The sequence below is a fragment of the Xiphias gladius genome, chromosome 3 (assembly GCF_016859285.1).
Source record: "Xiphias gladius isolate SHS-SW01 ecotype Sanya breed wild chromosome 3, ASM1685928v1, whole genome shotgun sequence".
Taxonomy (NCBI): Eukaryota; Metazoa; Chordata; class Actinopteri; order Istiophoriformes; family Xiphiidae; genus Xiphias; species Xiphias gladius.
This window is the reverse complement of record NC_053402.1, coordinates 21131310-21147311: the sequence shown is the minus strand read 5'-3', so window position 1 is coordinate 21147311 and position 16002 is coordinate 21131310. Positions and strand designations below refer to the sequence as shown.

The following is a 16002-nucleotide window of genomic DNA, read 5'->3' as shown; positions in this document are numbered from 1 at the left end:
AACTTTAAAGTCGTGCTGTTCAGCAATTTGGTAAATTATTTATGAACTACTATTTGTTTTGTTTTGTTTTTTAAATAAATCTGTGGTTCACCGCTGGGGAAACAACAACAAAAAAAAACTTCATGACTTTTCAATATTACAAAACGGAGTAGGTTATGGTTGCAGCTGGTTCAACTTCATCAGGCTGAGCTTTACCATGATAGGCATGACCAACAAAATGAATCAATCATTGAGACGTAGCCATGCAGTTTTCTGCCTCATTGTTTACACTAAGGGGCGCCACATTCAAGAAAGACTTCCGTCTTCAGTACTTGGCCTCTGTGGCATCTCCCAAGTTCAAAAAGGGGACAGTGTCACACTTAAGTCAAGTAGTGTGACATTTGAGAATTCAAATGACATAAGTATAAGTGGTCTGAAAAAAAAAGCCTACAACCCTTGAGGGTGTTTTTGAATTTTGTTGTTCTCTAAATTGACTTTTATGCAGTAAATGAACAAGATTTTTAGCAGTTTGTAGCACTTAGTTACAATTCAGACTGCAAATACATGCTACGAGTAATATTAACCACTCGAAACGTGTGTGATTTTGTCTATAAAGTCTATAAAGAATAAGCACGTTTTAGTATTCTGACTTGAATAATTGTAATATTGGTCAAACTGGCTTCTCCGTTTTGCCGAAATGAAGTTACAATGACCCAGGACTGCATTTACTAGGTGTTGATGAATGGTATGTCGTGTAGTTTAGCGTGTTACACTGCGACTAGGTGGGTCCCGGGTGCTGGCTCCGGCTCTGGCTCTCAGTGATAACTCCAGGCAGCCTGCTTGTTGTGACGCTGATAGAGCCCATCTGTGCTGCCTTGAAGTTAGCCCTCCGATGAGACTGTATGAAAACGTACAGTGCCTATAAACAGTATTCAAGTCAGACCTTCCAGACATAGGTATACGTGTATTTAAATCAATAGACTACACACAGTTGATCTCCATTTAACTAATTATGTGACTTCGACCGGCCTCACCAGTGATGACTGAGCTCTATCCTACTAGTAAGGGGGTGAATACTTTAAGCAAGTATTTAGTATTTGTAATTAATTTGGATTAATTTGACATCAAAGGCTCTTTATCTACTTTTCTACTTCGATTCAACGTCACAAGACGACAAAACATGAGAACACGCAGCGAATGGTCGAGCAGTTTTTGACGGGCACTGTAGCCGTGTGAATTTGGTGGCGTGTCATTGGTGGACTGACATTTGAAATGACTCCGCAGCATTTCACTCTACCAACACTGGCAAACATGTCATGATGTATTTCCGCCAATTAGATTTCCTTCTCATCTTTTTCTGGTCTTCTTCTCGTCGCAGGTTCTTGCCAAAGTCCAAATCACACCCTGTGCACATGTCTGGTGCTTCACACACAGGTGCCTCCATGTTGTATTCTTCTAAACTCTGTTGGTATGAGTTACTCTATCGATTATATGCTCCGTCAATTTGCCCATTTTTTTAAAAAAAACAGGATCTGGAACTGTCTCTTTATCTCAGTCCGCTACCTTCTGTTTTGTGTTCCTATAAATTCCCTCCAAATATTGTGTTCAAACTGAAGATTCAGAAGGTGCCATGCGGAGACTGGGAGTGTCTGTACACTGTATGTTGAGACACATGGGCACAGCAGATAGCTCGCACAACTGGTGATAACAGTCCCGTGCCGCAGTGTTTTTTTAGCTGGGCCCCACTGTCTGTCACTGTGCGGTGTACGTATGTATTTTCTCTGTGTGGCAAGTATTACCGTGGTGGGGTCGCAGCACTTCAGTATGTGAACCACGAGGTTGGCGGTTTTTTGTGGGGGGGGGTTTATCAAAATGTCTCGAGTTGCCATGAAATTTGGCAGAGACATTCACGGTGCCATCAAGACAAATTCTAACAACTTTGACACACACTCATCATCTAACGTCGCCCCCGGGTCAAAATTTCACTTTGTCCATTGCCTTGGTTTATGACATGTCACGATTACGACATTCCCAAGAGCCTCGGCTGTGCATAGCAAAGTACTCTAATTGCTGTGGGCGTGCAATTACAGGGCTGCGACCATGGCTGCAGCATTGCTCTCAGTCTAGTTGTTTTAATTGTTTGAATATATTACAGTGAGTTTCCTCATGCGTACAATACACCCACACTCACAGACCCCGTGTTGCTATTCACGCAATAATTCAACAGTCACATTCTAAGTTTTTAAGCCTATGTAATGTGGCAGATTTAAATACTGTGATATTTTTCAGGGAGGATGTGGTGACGCTTTATTTTAAGGGACAACGCTGTGGTATCATTATGTGATTTCCTAATGCCTTTGAGGAAACTTCCCTAAACAAGCAACGTATCCGTTCCTTCCTTATTTCCTCATCAGTTCCAGCACCTCGGGCTCATCCTCCAGCTCATGGGAAACGGAAACTCGAATGGCACGCAGCACACCGGAGGTTTGGTGACTGAGTGCGAAGGTGTAAACTGGAAAGGAAGTTGGACCCCGTGTCGAAACCCCGCGGCACATCCCGCCGGAGTTGAAGAAAGCCTCTTATGCTTTAGGGAATTGTTTTCGGAATTCGTGTGACACGCAGAAAAATTCCACACAATGGCCTTGTTGTGTTGAAGTACGCATAACTGCACGTGTTCTTTTACGTGTGTGTGTAATGTGGATAACATGTATGTGCGGCCATAGACTGTTTCATCCATGCAGCCTAATTGCTGACGTCCCGCTGAGTCGCACGGCCTCGTTGAAAGTGCGGGGTGACATCGCTTAACAGTGGCCGACACAGAATACCGTTGTCCCCACCTGTGGTCCCCGGACAGTGCGTCAGGACCCCCTAGGGGGTCACAAGATAAATCTGAGGAGTCATGAGGTGATCCAACGAATTCAAGATTACAATATTTATTTATTTTTTAGGGTTGAATTGCTCACAACTCGTGTCCACACTAAAATGACAGTCTTTGTTGAGGGGTAACAAGTAGACCTGATTTTAATGGGTCGCAAGATAGATAGTCTGTACTCACTGTGCTTTCTTTTTACCTTAAAGAACAAAGCGCTTTACAATCTGCCTCTCGTTCACCCAGGCACACGCACACCAGTGGTGGCGGAGCTGCCGTGCAAGGCGCTGGCCGGACCCGTCGCCAGCACACTCAGGGGTGCGGTGTCTTGCCCCAGGACACTTCGACACGCGGACCAAGGGAGCTGGGGGTCAAACCGCCAACCCTGCAAATTACAGTACGGGGGGTGACCCGCCCTACCTCCTGAAACACAAACGTGGGTAACCATTGGTCGAAGGTATAGCAAGCTGCACTGAGATCTGTAAGAATGCAACTTAGATATTCCTCGCTATTAACTGATGGTCACTCGAGGAGATCAGAGTCTGCTCCTACAACCGACGGGAATTTCAATTTCTAGATATTTTGAGTCGAGAGATTCATTAGGTGCGTTGAACCAACTTTCTCCAAACTTTGACAGGGGCAGCTAGAAAAAGAGAGAGGGGAGTCAGTGTGCAGTTTTTCTCTTTTTTTGCGCAAGGAAACCACACAATCCTGCGCCATGCTGACAACTTATGCTCACGTTGTTAATTAGCAATAAAACGAGTACAAGTGAGCAACAGTGTGCTGGGTTCTTTGGTTTCTTCTCAGTCAGTTTTCCGTGCTGCGCACCCGTCCTTAATGGTACAGAAGAACTTTGTTGTAATTGCCATTAATGCAGCTCAGCGGAATTTTCAGCGCAACCGTTTATCCCTGCGAGGGCAATCGCGTGAAGCCGCTGGCTGCGTTCTTTCTCACGTCCCTCTCTAAAATCTACAGCGGTGCAATGCTAACCTGCTCGAGTTGCCCTTTGATCCCGACACAAAAAAACGTGTGAAGGCGGTAGCCTTAAAGAGTTACAGGGCAGCTCAACAATAAAAAGGTGCTCACCTCTGTATAAAAATCCGTCAAATCAAATCAAATACGCTGCTTTGTTGTTTTTCTCTCTTTGACGGAAGCACCATTGCCGAACCTGTAAACACCGACAGCAGTGTTTTTTTTGGTTTTGCTTTGTTCGAGGTTCGTTGTTTGTGTTAACCTCTGACGCTTTCCCCCTTCTCACCCGTCCGCCCCGCATCCCGGTGTCAATATCTGTCATCAGAACGGGTTAGGCGGCCAGCATCCACGCGCCACTCAGCCGGAGAAGATGTCACGCCCTGTTGCCAGAATGCCCCATGCACTAGAGACAAACCAAGTGAGCTTCGGGGCTGAAATGAAAAAAGTTTAATGTGTCTATCAAGTCACCTTCCTGTAGATGATCAAGGGGAGAGGAACTAACCCCCCCCCCCTTGGCAAGGGAATCCCCAGTATGTTAACAAGATAAACAAGATGACGTAGTAGGATGCTGTCCTCCTGATACCGTACATTGCACCCTTCTCTACTCTTTTTACCCCCTGTGCTCCCCTCAGACTGGATAGGGTTCAGGCGGCTGGTCCGTACAGGTTCTCCTTAACGTCGCTTGTATTCACACTGAGAGGGCGGAGCGGACAAACTAGGGCTGGGATATCCCCGTGTCAAGGTGTTCCTGACTGATAGGGCGATTTTGTCAGTGACACAGGCCCTATCTCCACCAACCCCCGAAAGGTTGCGGAGCAACCAGAGGGGTTGTGGGGCGCAGCACTTCTTAGGGTCGACGTAGTTTCCTGTGGGTGTTCCTGCTCCTCTCGTTGTCTCGCTGTACTCGTCTTTTTTACTTGTCCTGGCTCACTTTATCACCAGGCTCGTATAGGCTGACAGAACGGAGATCGTCCTGTTTCCAGTGCTGGAGACCAGGTGGGAGTACCTGCATGCGGGTAGGGGTGTGACCTTCTCCGGACAGGGGTCAGACACACTTTATGGCACTACTGGACTAGAGGGTAGAGGTCAAACAAGATGGATATCTGATGCACCCTGAGAGGGGAGCATCATATTCTAACCTTTAATATGTTTACAAGATAAGGGTGGGAGTTCAGTCTAAATGATTTTCTTGAGCTTTTTTTCTGGGAAACCAAAGTTAGCCTTTACAAACAAAATGTTGTTGTTTTTTTGCATTTTCCGTAAAGATGTTTCAAGTATTTTTTAAATCATTTGAGGTCAAGGTCAAGTGGGAGTCTCATCTTTGGAAAATAACAGCCAGTGAGGATTTTAATAATTTGTTGGATTTTCAGAAATATTTCTCCTGCTTGTTTTGGCTTTGTGCAAAAATATCTGTGTATTCTCAGAGTTACAGGGTGGAGAATTGTTACCACTAAACAGCAATGTCCTTTTAATATTCATCAGCAGAATTTGCTCAGATGCATTGGCCATATCTGTAAATTGTTTTTTCAAGGCATTACTATTAATCATTCCTTATCTGGTTTTGTGCAGTGGAAAATAGAAATGTGTAACAGTGAGACGTTTTGTTTTCAGCTGAAGCTTCTCGACCCGCTCGACCAATTTTGTAGAAAAATTGCCGAGCCTGGTCAGCTGTTTGTGAAATCCCTATGCAAGATATGCTTGAAAAACAAGCATATCTTTTAGTATTAAGAGGAATATTCTCATGTAATTCTGCTTAAATTCGACAGTTTATATTACTGTAGTTTACTGTAGAGAGCAGTAGTTTCGGGTTGGAGAAGGGTGTAACCTAAAGATAAGGCTCTGTACGTCTTCTATTTAAAATATAACGCAGTTCACATTCTCAACGGCTGATTGATTATCTGTGCTGAGCCGCGGCTCCGCAGACAGACTCAGAGCAGCTGGGTGACGGTAGATGGCGGTATCTTCATCGAAGGTGCCTCAAGGAGGCTCAAAGAATGCATTATTGGTTTCTGTAGTGGCCAAGAAGCCTGTTCTTCGATAGTACAAGCACTCTGATTGGTTGACAACGGAATAATGTATGATTTTCCGATATACATTTGTCACAAATCCTCTACTTTGGATGCTATAGGTGCTATAGATTTACAATTTGATGTTACTGGTCCTCAGTGCTTCAGCGGTTATTTCTAATTGGTTAAGGAAAACGTTGACGTCTCTGACATGATTATTACATTTTCGATGTTCATTCATTTCATTTCTGTCCCAGGGAATGCTCAAAAGAAGCAGTGAGTTCAAGGACAGACGATTCAACATCTGAGAAACATCAATGGAAAACAATTTCAGCTTTGAGGAGGTTGGTCTCGTCTCCTCATCTAACATCTTCGCTCTAGTACTGACACTAAATTCTAAAAATGTAGAGCGCTAAGCTTTAAACTTGCTGCAAGGTTTATTGCAATAGTAAAGCTCCACAGTTGTTTACCCAGAAAGCTCTCTTTTGACTTCTGCTTCTAATTTTGTTGAACATGATCTCAATTGGCCATTGATGGACACTGTGGAGTCAATAAAACTTGCAGCGTGAAGTATTTTTTTCTTCATCACTCCATTTTCATCCAACATCCATCGATTAATTCTTTTTGAACTTTTCCCCCTTGTCTAGGACAGTGACATGTCATATGAAGATAACGACTCGGCCTTCCCCTCTCCGGTTAGACTGTGAGTTCTCTCCCTCTGTGAAGTCATTCTGTTTAAGCAGTCGTCACACCGTTACCCGTGCAGGCTGCCCATGCATTCCTCTGCCACTGGGTATTTACACTGAAATCCTGCATCCCGTTTCTGACAAGTGACATGGTGATGGGTCTTTCTTGCCCTGAACCGAGCATGTCCTAGGAGCAATCTTAGGTTGTACCCCCCCCCAAAAAAAAAACAAGTTCCTCCAATCAAGTGGTTATGTTTTGGTCCAAGTTTAGGGTAGTTAAATTTTCTTTTAACAGTTTGTCAAATAAGTTTATGTAATGTGAAAGGGGTGTCATGTAGTAATGAACCAACAGAGAACCATGACTGAGTCTGTAGTTCCCTTTGGCTCAATGGAGCATTTTAGGCTCTTTCAGCTATTTTTTTTTTTTCTTTTTCTCGGTTTTAGGGCATGTAACTTTACTGTCTTGATTTAGCAGCGGCACGCAGCTGGAAATAAAGTGAAAACCCCCACTGTGCACCACCTGCCCAGCACCACACACAGCAGACAGGTCTCTCTCTGTCTGCACGATGAACGACGAGCTGGGCGAGCACAGTGGATCATTTACCGGCCAGAGAGCCGGTTTTTTTCCCCTCAGGAGTTGCATACCACAACAGAGCTAAAACAGATTGAATATTGGACTTACATTTGTCGGGAGGCCAGGAACATGAATCCAAATGAATGATAATGTTGCTCCATGTCAGCTAGAAGTCTGAATAGGCACTTGTCTGCTGAGACGTTCGCCACAGCAACTGTGTAGGATGGTAGTGCTGTGTTAACAGCCCCCAAGTGGCCAGTAAATAAATAAAATAAAAGGGAAGTAATTGATGCAGATTTAAGGTTAGGATTAGGCTGAGCTCAAGTCATGCTGGGACTAAAAAAAATGTCCACGGTCACGTCATACAAGCATTGACCCCATCACAACTGATAGAATACTGAGCATTTACCAAAGTATCTCTAAATCAGGGTACAGCCACCTTGGATTGTGGATTTTTAATTATGGACATTGATTGCTTTGCAGTTTGTTTGCTGTTGAAAAACAGTTGTATCAAACCACCTGGATGTCGATATATCCACGCGTTTTTATTTTAGTCCGAAGCCGATAAATACCGTAACTTCCCTGCGGTGCGGGGCATGTGATGAGGCATTAGGGGGGACCAGGGGGGAGCGGAGGCAACTTACAAACAGCTCGTGTGTGTAAAGGTGCCTAAGGGTCTAATCTCGGGGCACCACGTCCCGATTACACGGAGCAGTCAAAAGTCATTATAAGAAATAGGTTGAGCAACCCTGCCCCCTTGTGGCCAAGATCGGAATAGCAGTAATATCAGGATTTTGACGTTGGTGGAGAACTTCATCTGAACTGAGACCCTTTACTTAACCCTTGTTTAACCTACAGACACGATTATAGGAATGTGTTTTCCAAAGAATCCCAATTTTTTTCTCCATATCTGAGCCGACGTGCATTGCTTTAAACCTGGTACTGTTGTTTATAAGATCTGGGGCGGAGGGAGGGTGCAGGAGGGTGGGTGGACGGTGCTCACCCACAGTCTTGTTACGATTCATGTTTCTGTTTCTCCATGAGGACTGTTCCCGGTCAGAGCAGCATCTATGACGTGGAGGGGAGGAGGGAGGAAGAGGAGGAGGAGGAGAATGAGCCACTTGTGGAGGCCATCATCATCCCCACTGGTTCGGAGGGTAAGTTCACCTGACAGTCCATGCAGCTATCGACGATTCGACTTTTTCGGATTTGTGCACAAATCCCCTTGTTCATCTCTTTTTTTTCAGCTCATCTGAACCTGAACACCAATGCCAACACAAGAGGGGACGCTCAAGTTAGTTTCTATCAGATGTAAAAGTTCATTGACGTAAATCCCCATCATCTACCCTCACTAACTAGCCTTGTTGCATTACCGCAGGCCTACGTGGAGCTGAATGAGCTCCAGGACAGCACCTGGCAGGAAACTGGCCGCTGGGTGGGCTACGAGGAGAACTTTAACCCTGCCTCGAGAAAATGGGGTCCTTCTCATGTCTCCTATCTCACCTTCAAGAGTCTGATCCAGCTCCGCAAGGCCATGACCACAGGTGAGTTTGGAACCGTAAATGAAAGTGAAATCGGTGTTTACGCCACATGTTTTGGTTCTGTGAAAATGACCAGTTAAAAAGCCACAGTAACACACGACCTCACGTGATCTTAGGGGCCATCATCTTCGACCTGAATGCCAGCAGTCTGTCTGCTGTGGCTGAGAAGGTGGCTGACGAACTGCTGAACAAGAATGAGATTCGTGCCAGCGACCGGGATGGCCTGCTCAGGGCTCTCCTCATGAGACGCAGGTAACCCACAGGGTCCGTTGTCTCTCTGTTTCTTTCTACAAGACGATAATGCTTTAAAAATACTTCATGCTCATTTTGTTTGGCCTTCCAGTCAGTCCGAGGGACCTGTGGTTACGCCCTCTGGAGACATTCAGATGCAGACATTTTCTGTGACCAACAAGGTATAATTCTCTAGTTTTTATTCAGCTTGATCTACTTTTAATAATTTAATCTAATCATCAATATCATATTCGTGTATTCATACATATCAGAGTTGTCACTTACTGTACTGCTGGATCATTATTTTTGCAGAGAGAAAGCTCTGACAACATGGAGGCCTCAATTGTCCTTTCAGGTATGTTCATGGCATTCTGATGCAGTTATGCGTCTTCAGTTTTTCGCATTTAGTACTCGGGGAGATATGGCTAAAAGCTGGTGTCTCCAATAGGTGTCCTGGACTTCCTGCAGAAACCAGCGGTGGCTTTCGTCCGACTGAGCGACTCAGTGGTGATGGAGTCTGCCCTGGAGTCTCCTGTGCCGGTCCGCTTCATCTTTGTCCTGGTGGGCCCCAGCCAGAGCGGGATAGACTACAGGGAGAGTGGGCGAGCCATGGGTACTCTGATGGCTGACTGGGTGAGAGAGAGGAGAAAGTAGAGAGAGAGAGAGAGAGAAATAATAGCTCAGCAGCCCGTAGCTCCAGCAGCGAGAGTACACAGCCGCACCAGTCAAAAGCGGCCTAATGTGTCTGCCGTGGGTGAATAAACGCTTTCTGTATCACTGCTCTGACAGGTGTTCTCTCTGGAAGCCTTCTTGGCCCAGACTGAGATAGATCTGACCAATGCCATTGCCGATTTCATGGACTGCAGCATCGTGATTCCTCCCACTGAGATCCAAGATAAGGCGATGCTGGAGCCAATCATCGGTTTCCAGAAGAAGATGCTGCGCGACAGACTTCGCCCCAGTGACTCCCGTATTGCATTTGGTGACAGGGTCAAAGGTCAGCGTACTCTACACTACTAACAGCCGTCCAACAGTGTAGACTGGCATTTTAAATCCTAACCACATTTTATTTTCATCCTCTGTTTGAGAGGCTTCTGTGTCTTGGTTATGTACATTAACTGTAATTTATTGAAATCTATTGCAGTCTGTACAGAATTACCCCCGAAACACGGAAATCAACTAAATCTACATCAATCAAAAACAACGGCAAAAAAAACAATACCCCCAACAGAACAGTAGAGTAGCCTAAAACTACAGCTACTATCCCTGCTACACTAGTGCCAACATACATTTTTCACATATTTGTTCATTCAATTTTCTTTACAAATTTCTTGAAGCTTTGAGTATGGTACGAGTTTTCAGTTCCTCACTCCAATTGCTGAAAAAACAAAACAAAAACCACAGTCCTTTAAATGAAAATACAATGATTTTTTTTTTTTTATTTGTCCTGACCCTTTCCTTCTTAAACATGCACTTTTATAAATGTTTTAAAGATTGATTTTGAGGTATCATTGTTAGTGGAAGTAAAGAGGATGTGCAGCTGGATTGCTGAAAAAACTGCTTTCTTTATTTATGGCACAATACAGGAAGAGAGGGCTGTTTTTCCTCTAAATGCTAAAAAATGTGAACAACAAATTTGTGCATCCACTTCAGCTAAATGACAGAGAAAAAAACATTTATTGAGCAACAGGGTTGGAAGAGGGACAGGCAGCAACATCCGCCTTTTCTGAAGGAACCAACACGGCTTAATGAGAAATGTGGTCTTAATTTTGAGAAGATCGGCTCTAAGCCTCGTGTGTAGCGTCTTTAAATTCATTTATGCATAGGAAACAGTAAAAATAAAAACATAACAAACAGACAAATGTAACTTGTGCTGGATAAATTATAAAAGGGTTTATAAAACAACCTAATCATAAGCAAACCTAGTGTAATCAATATTAACGTCAGTTCGATTTGTTTGATTTTCCAGTTGACAAATCTCTAGAGGGGCCGAGGGAGGACCCTCTGGCCCGTACTGGCTATCCTTTCGGTGGGATGGTGAGGGACATTAAGCGCCGTTACCGCCACTACATCAGCGACTACACGGACGCTCTGAACCCTCAGGTCCTCGCAGCCGTCATCTTCATCTACTTCGCCGCCCTCTCCCCGGCCATCACTTTTGGAGGACTTTTGTGTAAGTGAGGGTCCCAAATAAAGAGATGTGTCTGATCTCTTGGGCTCAATTCATTGACAGGAGTTGATTGACCTTTGATAGTTCTACTGATTCTGTCTGTTGTCTGACCATAGCTGACAAAACGGAAAAAATGATGGGTGTGTCCGAGCTTATGATCTCCACCAGCATCCAGGGTATCATCTTCTGTCTTATTGCCGCCCAGCCTGTCCTTGTCATCGGCTTCTCTGGACCACTGTTGGTGTTTGAGGAAGCTTTTTTCGCTGTATGTATAAGTTATCGGAGGGGAAAACCCCTGTAATCAATCTTTGGAAAGCCATGTTTTCTTCATTAACATCCATTTTCCTTTGTTAATTTCCATACTAGTTCTGCAAGTCCCAGGGCATTGAGTACATTGTGGGTCGTATCTGGGTGGGGATGTGGCTGATAGTGATCGTGATCATCATCGTGGCTGTGGAAGGCAGCTTCCTGGTCCGATTCATCTCCCGCTTCACCCAAGAAATCTTCTCCATCCTCATCTCGCTCATCTTCATCTATGAGACCTTCAATAAGCTCATCAAGGTTTCCTCATCTCATCCCTCCATCCATTTCACATCACATTTCCACGGCATCACCGTCTGATGTGTTGTCCCACTGTATTTTTGCTACCTCTGACATCTCCTCTCCTCTCGCTCAGATCTTCAAAACCCACCCTCTGATTCTGAACTACGAGCATCTGAACACCACGCTGGACAACCCCTTCCACCCAGTCATCACGGAGCACATCGAGTACCATTCAGACGGCAACGTAACCATCCACGAGCTGGAGATTGAAAGGCCATACCCCAACACTGCCCTGCTGTCTATGTGCCTGATGTTTGGTTGCTTCTTCATCGCATACTTCCTCCGGCAATTCAAGAATGGTCATTACCTTCCAGGCCCCGTAAGACCAACTTTCTGTTCCTAGGGAAGGTGTAGCTTTGATGAGACTTGTGAAGTAGGAGAAATCCATCAGGCAGGTGCCTGTGATATTGATCATATCTCTGTCTCACTAGATCCGTCGTTTGATCGGAGATTTCGGCGTCCCCATTGCTATTTTCATCATGATCGCTGTGGATATCAGCATTGAGGATGCCTACACTCAGGTAAGTGTTGTGAGAGTATCCCAAAACAGTTCTAAAAAATTGCTCATATCGTTTTTTCCTTAGAGTTTGTCAAAGCTCATACTGTGTGCAATTAAGATAATGTATGTAGAACACACACACTTTACACAGGCTATGGAAAAATAATAAAATTATATATCATTAACTGAGTATCTCAGTTGCTTAATGGTTTGGAGCAGATTTTACAGTGGAGGATTTAGTTTAGTTATCAAGGACAAATACAATGATTTTTGAGCCATTAAATTCAAGAATTACATTCTTGAATTTAAACTTTACCCTGTAGTATGCACTTTTGTTTTGAACAACATGAGATCTTTTATACTTAGATTTGCTTGTGTGCCCATATACTCGAGATACTTTTGTCTTTTGACTCCATTTTAATGCCTCTGCCCGAAAAAATTCCAAAGATTTAATTTTAGCTGTTTTATTTATTTATTAATTTATTTTTGGGTCATAGTTGCGGTCATAGCAATTGAACTTGAACTTCAGTCCTTCATATAAGGTGGCAGGGAATCTGTTTGTAGTAATCTGTGTAAATACTTTTTACTAAATTTGGTCCATATGATATCAAGAAGATCTTGAATGTGGATGACATGATCGTCACACTGTTCAAACTTCTTGTGTCCGTCCAGAGTTTGGGTTGACACATTAGTAAGTTGGTAGACTATGACCTTCGTTTGATCTTTTTCCTAAGTCAATCAACCACCAACAGACACAAAACCATATGACCTATATGCATGTGTTAGTATTTACCTTGGTCTATACTGAGGTATTAATTAGTTGTCTGCCATGAACTCATTTCCTACAGATAAAAAGGAAGATGAATAAAGTTTACGCTCCTTTATCCAGTATGTAATATATCCCAGGTTACAATCCTCTCTGATTTTCCTGTCCCTGTATGCTTCACAGTGAATCAGTACAAAATTACAACGAGTGTTTACTAAAGGCCAAAGTTATGCCTCTATTTGTGTGTCTCCTGAGTGAATATCATCCTGTCTTCTCGTAGAAACTGGTTGTGCCAAAAGGAGTTGAAGTGACCAACCCCAAAGCCAGAGGCTGGTTTATCAACCCCATGGGAGAAAAGAAGGACTTCCCCATCTGGATGATGGCTGCCTGCTGTGTGCCTGCACTGCTCGTCTTCATCCTCATCTTCCTCGAGTCCCAGATTACGACGTGAGTGACACTATGAATGATGCCATTACCGTCTACTTCGTGTGAAGCTAATTAACTCAGTGCAAGAAATCAAGATAAGATTTTGAAGAAATTGTTGTTTCTTTCAATGGTCTCTGTGGACCTTCAGCCTGATTGTGAGCAAACCTGAGAGGAAGATGATGAAAGGGTCTGGCTTCCATTTTGATCTCCTCATCCTGGTCACCATGGGAGGCATCTCCTCTATCTTCGGGGTGCCCTGGCTGAGCGCCGCCACTGTGCGATCCGTCACCCACGCCAATGCTCTCACTGTCATGTCCAAGGGCCCGAAACCAGAGATTGAGAAGGTGATCGAGCAGAGGATCAGTGGCTTTCTTGTGGCCATCCTGGTCGGTAAGGGCTGCCGTCTTCAGCACTGACACAAACCCAGCAGGATCGGAATAAGTAGCCATTTTCCCTGAATCATCATTCTTTTTCTGTGATTTCTAGGTGTTTCTATTTACATGGAACCTATACTGAAGATGATTCCCATGACGGCATTGTTCGGCATCTTCCTCTACATGGGTATCACCTCTCTGAGCGGAATCCAGATGTGGGACAGGATGCTTCTGCTGATCACACCAAAGAAATACCATCCTTCTGATGCCTACGCCACCAGGGTATGCAACTCCCCTAAATACAGTTTGTGACTTCACTCTGATCATTAATATATTTTCATGTGGCACACCCTTATGTCTAGAGATAGGTCCTGGCCCATGGGCCCCTTATCTCTTCAGCCCCTGGGTCTGTGCCCAGTCAGCCCGTCCAGCAATTCCCACTTTCCCTTATATTTCGGTGTATATTAGCCTAAGACAATATCCCTGTAAATGATCATAGCATATATTACCATTTTGTGCCTTTTCATATTGGTCTTTAACTCAGAGTTCCTCTGCTAACACCCTCCTCCGTCTGGTATTTGCAGGTTAAGACGTTGCGGATGCATCTCTTCACCCTAATCCAGCTCGTGTGTCTGGCCGTCCTGTGGTTGGTGAAGATGAGTCCCTTCTCTCTGGCTCTGCCTTTTGTTCTCATTCTCACCATCCCACTGCGCATGTTCATGACCGGCAGGCTCTTCACTGTCATGGAGATGAAATGTGTAAGTACCTCTCTGTATGTGCTGTGCTCGACCCTGAGCTCAGGCACACATCATCCTGTTATGTGATGCGTAGGTGTCTGTGTTGTAACTGGATGTGTTTGTGTTGCAGCTGGATGCAGATGATGGCAAAGTGACATTTGAGGAGGAACCTGGGGAGGATGTGTACTATGAGTCCCCACTGCCATAAACATCACCATAGCATTAATATTTAATTCACAAACTTTTAAGTGAACTCAGTTCTCGATTGCCAGTAATTATGTGAAAACCGAATATCAGGTGCCTTTGAAAATATGTATTTGTAAACAACTCTTTACAGGTTCACACTGTTCTGTTATTATTATTTATCTTTAAAGGGATTTACCTCTCATTTCTAGAATTCATACATAATCCTGCAGCTGAAATTTTATTTGTGACCACAATAGGAAAATAATATGCAGTCCATATTGTCATCAAGACGTATTACTACTTGTCCTATGCTTTCTCATTTTCCATACTTCACTTTCATTTTTCATCTGTTGTGGCATTAATTTTGCCATCATTAAAATTCTCACGTTATTGTTTCTACTTAAGGTGTTCGTATTGAGAGATATTTTCCTTTAAGACGTGAGGTAAATCCATAGATAATATTGTTTTTGTTTTTTTTTTTAAAAAAATGCCTGACTAGAGTATAGCTTTAAAGTGATTACCGGTGCTGCCAACGTAGATTTGCCCATGTTATAATAATATAACTTCACTTTACCTCATGTTCACTATTTAAATTCAGCAGATTTGACCCATTAAGCCCTTTACACATGCACAAATAATGTATTTTCGCGGGACTACCACCCCTGCCTATGGTCCATACAGTAGCCTTTCCACTGTTTATTCTCAAAAATGTTTCAAGCCATGTTACTCAAGTTTGCCTCAATTCATATATTGTGTATGGTCTACTTAAAAACTTGGTCTTATCTGTTCAGTTGACCTGTTTTGAATGTGTAACGAGAGATGTGTAATGCACTTAGATTGGATTTTAAGCGTGTAATTGCTTTCATGATTATAAACTGGGATGGGCAGTAATGGGTAGATAGCGGATGATGAGATATAATTGTTTGACCGACTGTTGCACTGATGATATAATCTGAGAAAAACTTATTTGTAAATGTATCTTACTGAGCCTTTTGTGTTACCTATCATGTGTTTGTGTGCTTGAAACACTGTACATGCTTTGGATTTAATCTTTACTAAAAATAAAAAAAAACAGCCTTTAAATTTTTTGTTTCCATGAATGCCACAGAAGACATAACATCTAGTATTTATTCATTTCACTCACAGCCCACTTTTATCATTCTAACCTGTGTTCAATTGGACCATGATGCCTGCCACTTAGGTAGCATGCTACCTTCAATGTGATCAAGTAAACTCCAACCTCTCGGTATTCCTGTTTGGAAAACATCATGGACATACACTTAACTACTATTGGTGTGAAATGAGAATTTTTTTTCCAGAAATGTACATTTTTGTAATTACTTTATTTAAATCAGATGTGATAAAGTAAAGAGCATCGAAAAT

At 43.5% G+C, this 16002-nt stretch overlaps 1 protein-coding gene across 5 annotated transcripts; it reads left to right on the top strand.

The window, feature by feature from the left end:
* Positions 1–4555: 4555 nt before the first annotated feature.
* On the top strand, positions 4556–15686 carry slc4a1a (solute carrier family 4 member 1a (Diego blood group)). Of its 5 annotated transcripts, none has more exons than XM_040123619.1 (21): positions 4556–4816; positions 6084–6170; positions 6474–6529; positions 8131–8243; positions 8334–8380; positions 8465–8630; positions 8744–8879; positions 8971–9040; positions 9171–9213; positions 9307–9491; positions 9648–9855; positions 10828–11031; positions 11145–11293; positions 11395–11589; positions 11705–11950; positions 12063–12152; positions 13177–13343; positions 13471–13712; positions 13809–13978; positions 14281–14454; positions 14564–15686. In XM_040123619.1, exons 2-21 carry the CDS (start codon positions 6144–6146, stop codon positions 14639–14641), a joined length of 2766 nt encoding a protein of 921 aa, XP_039979553.1. In that variant the 5' UTR covers positions 4556–4816; positions 6084–6143; the 3' UTR covers positions 14642–15686. The 5 variants fall into 5 exon arrangements, with proteins under 5 accessions (XP_039979553.1, XP_039979555.1, XP_039979556.1 ...); XM_040123621.1 differs by having other exon boundaries at positions 4556–4836; XM_040123622.1 differs by having other exon boundaries at positions 4556–4864.
* The last annotated feature ends 316 nt before the right edge of the window (positions 15687–16002 follow it).

What these genes read in the sequence shown, in the direction of transcription:
- slc4a1a (XM_040123619.1), top strand. Translation starts at nt 6,144, where the DNA reads ATGGAAAACAATTTCAGCTTTGAGGAG. An exon ending in CCTTCAATAAGCTCATCAAG is followed by an intron (nt 11,590 to 11,704) that starts GTTTCCTCATCT and finishes CCTCTCGCTCAG; the next exon opens with ATCTTCAAAACCCACCCTCT. An exon ending in CTGTCATGGAGATGAAATGT is followed by an intron (nt 14,455 to 14,563) that starts GTAAGTACCTCT and finishes TTTGTGTTGCAG; the next exon opens with CTGGATGCAGATGATGGCAA.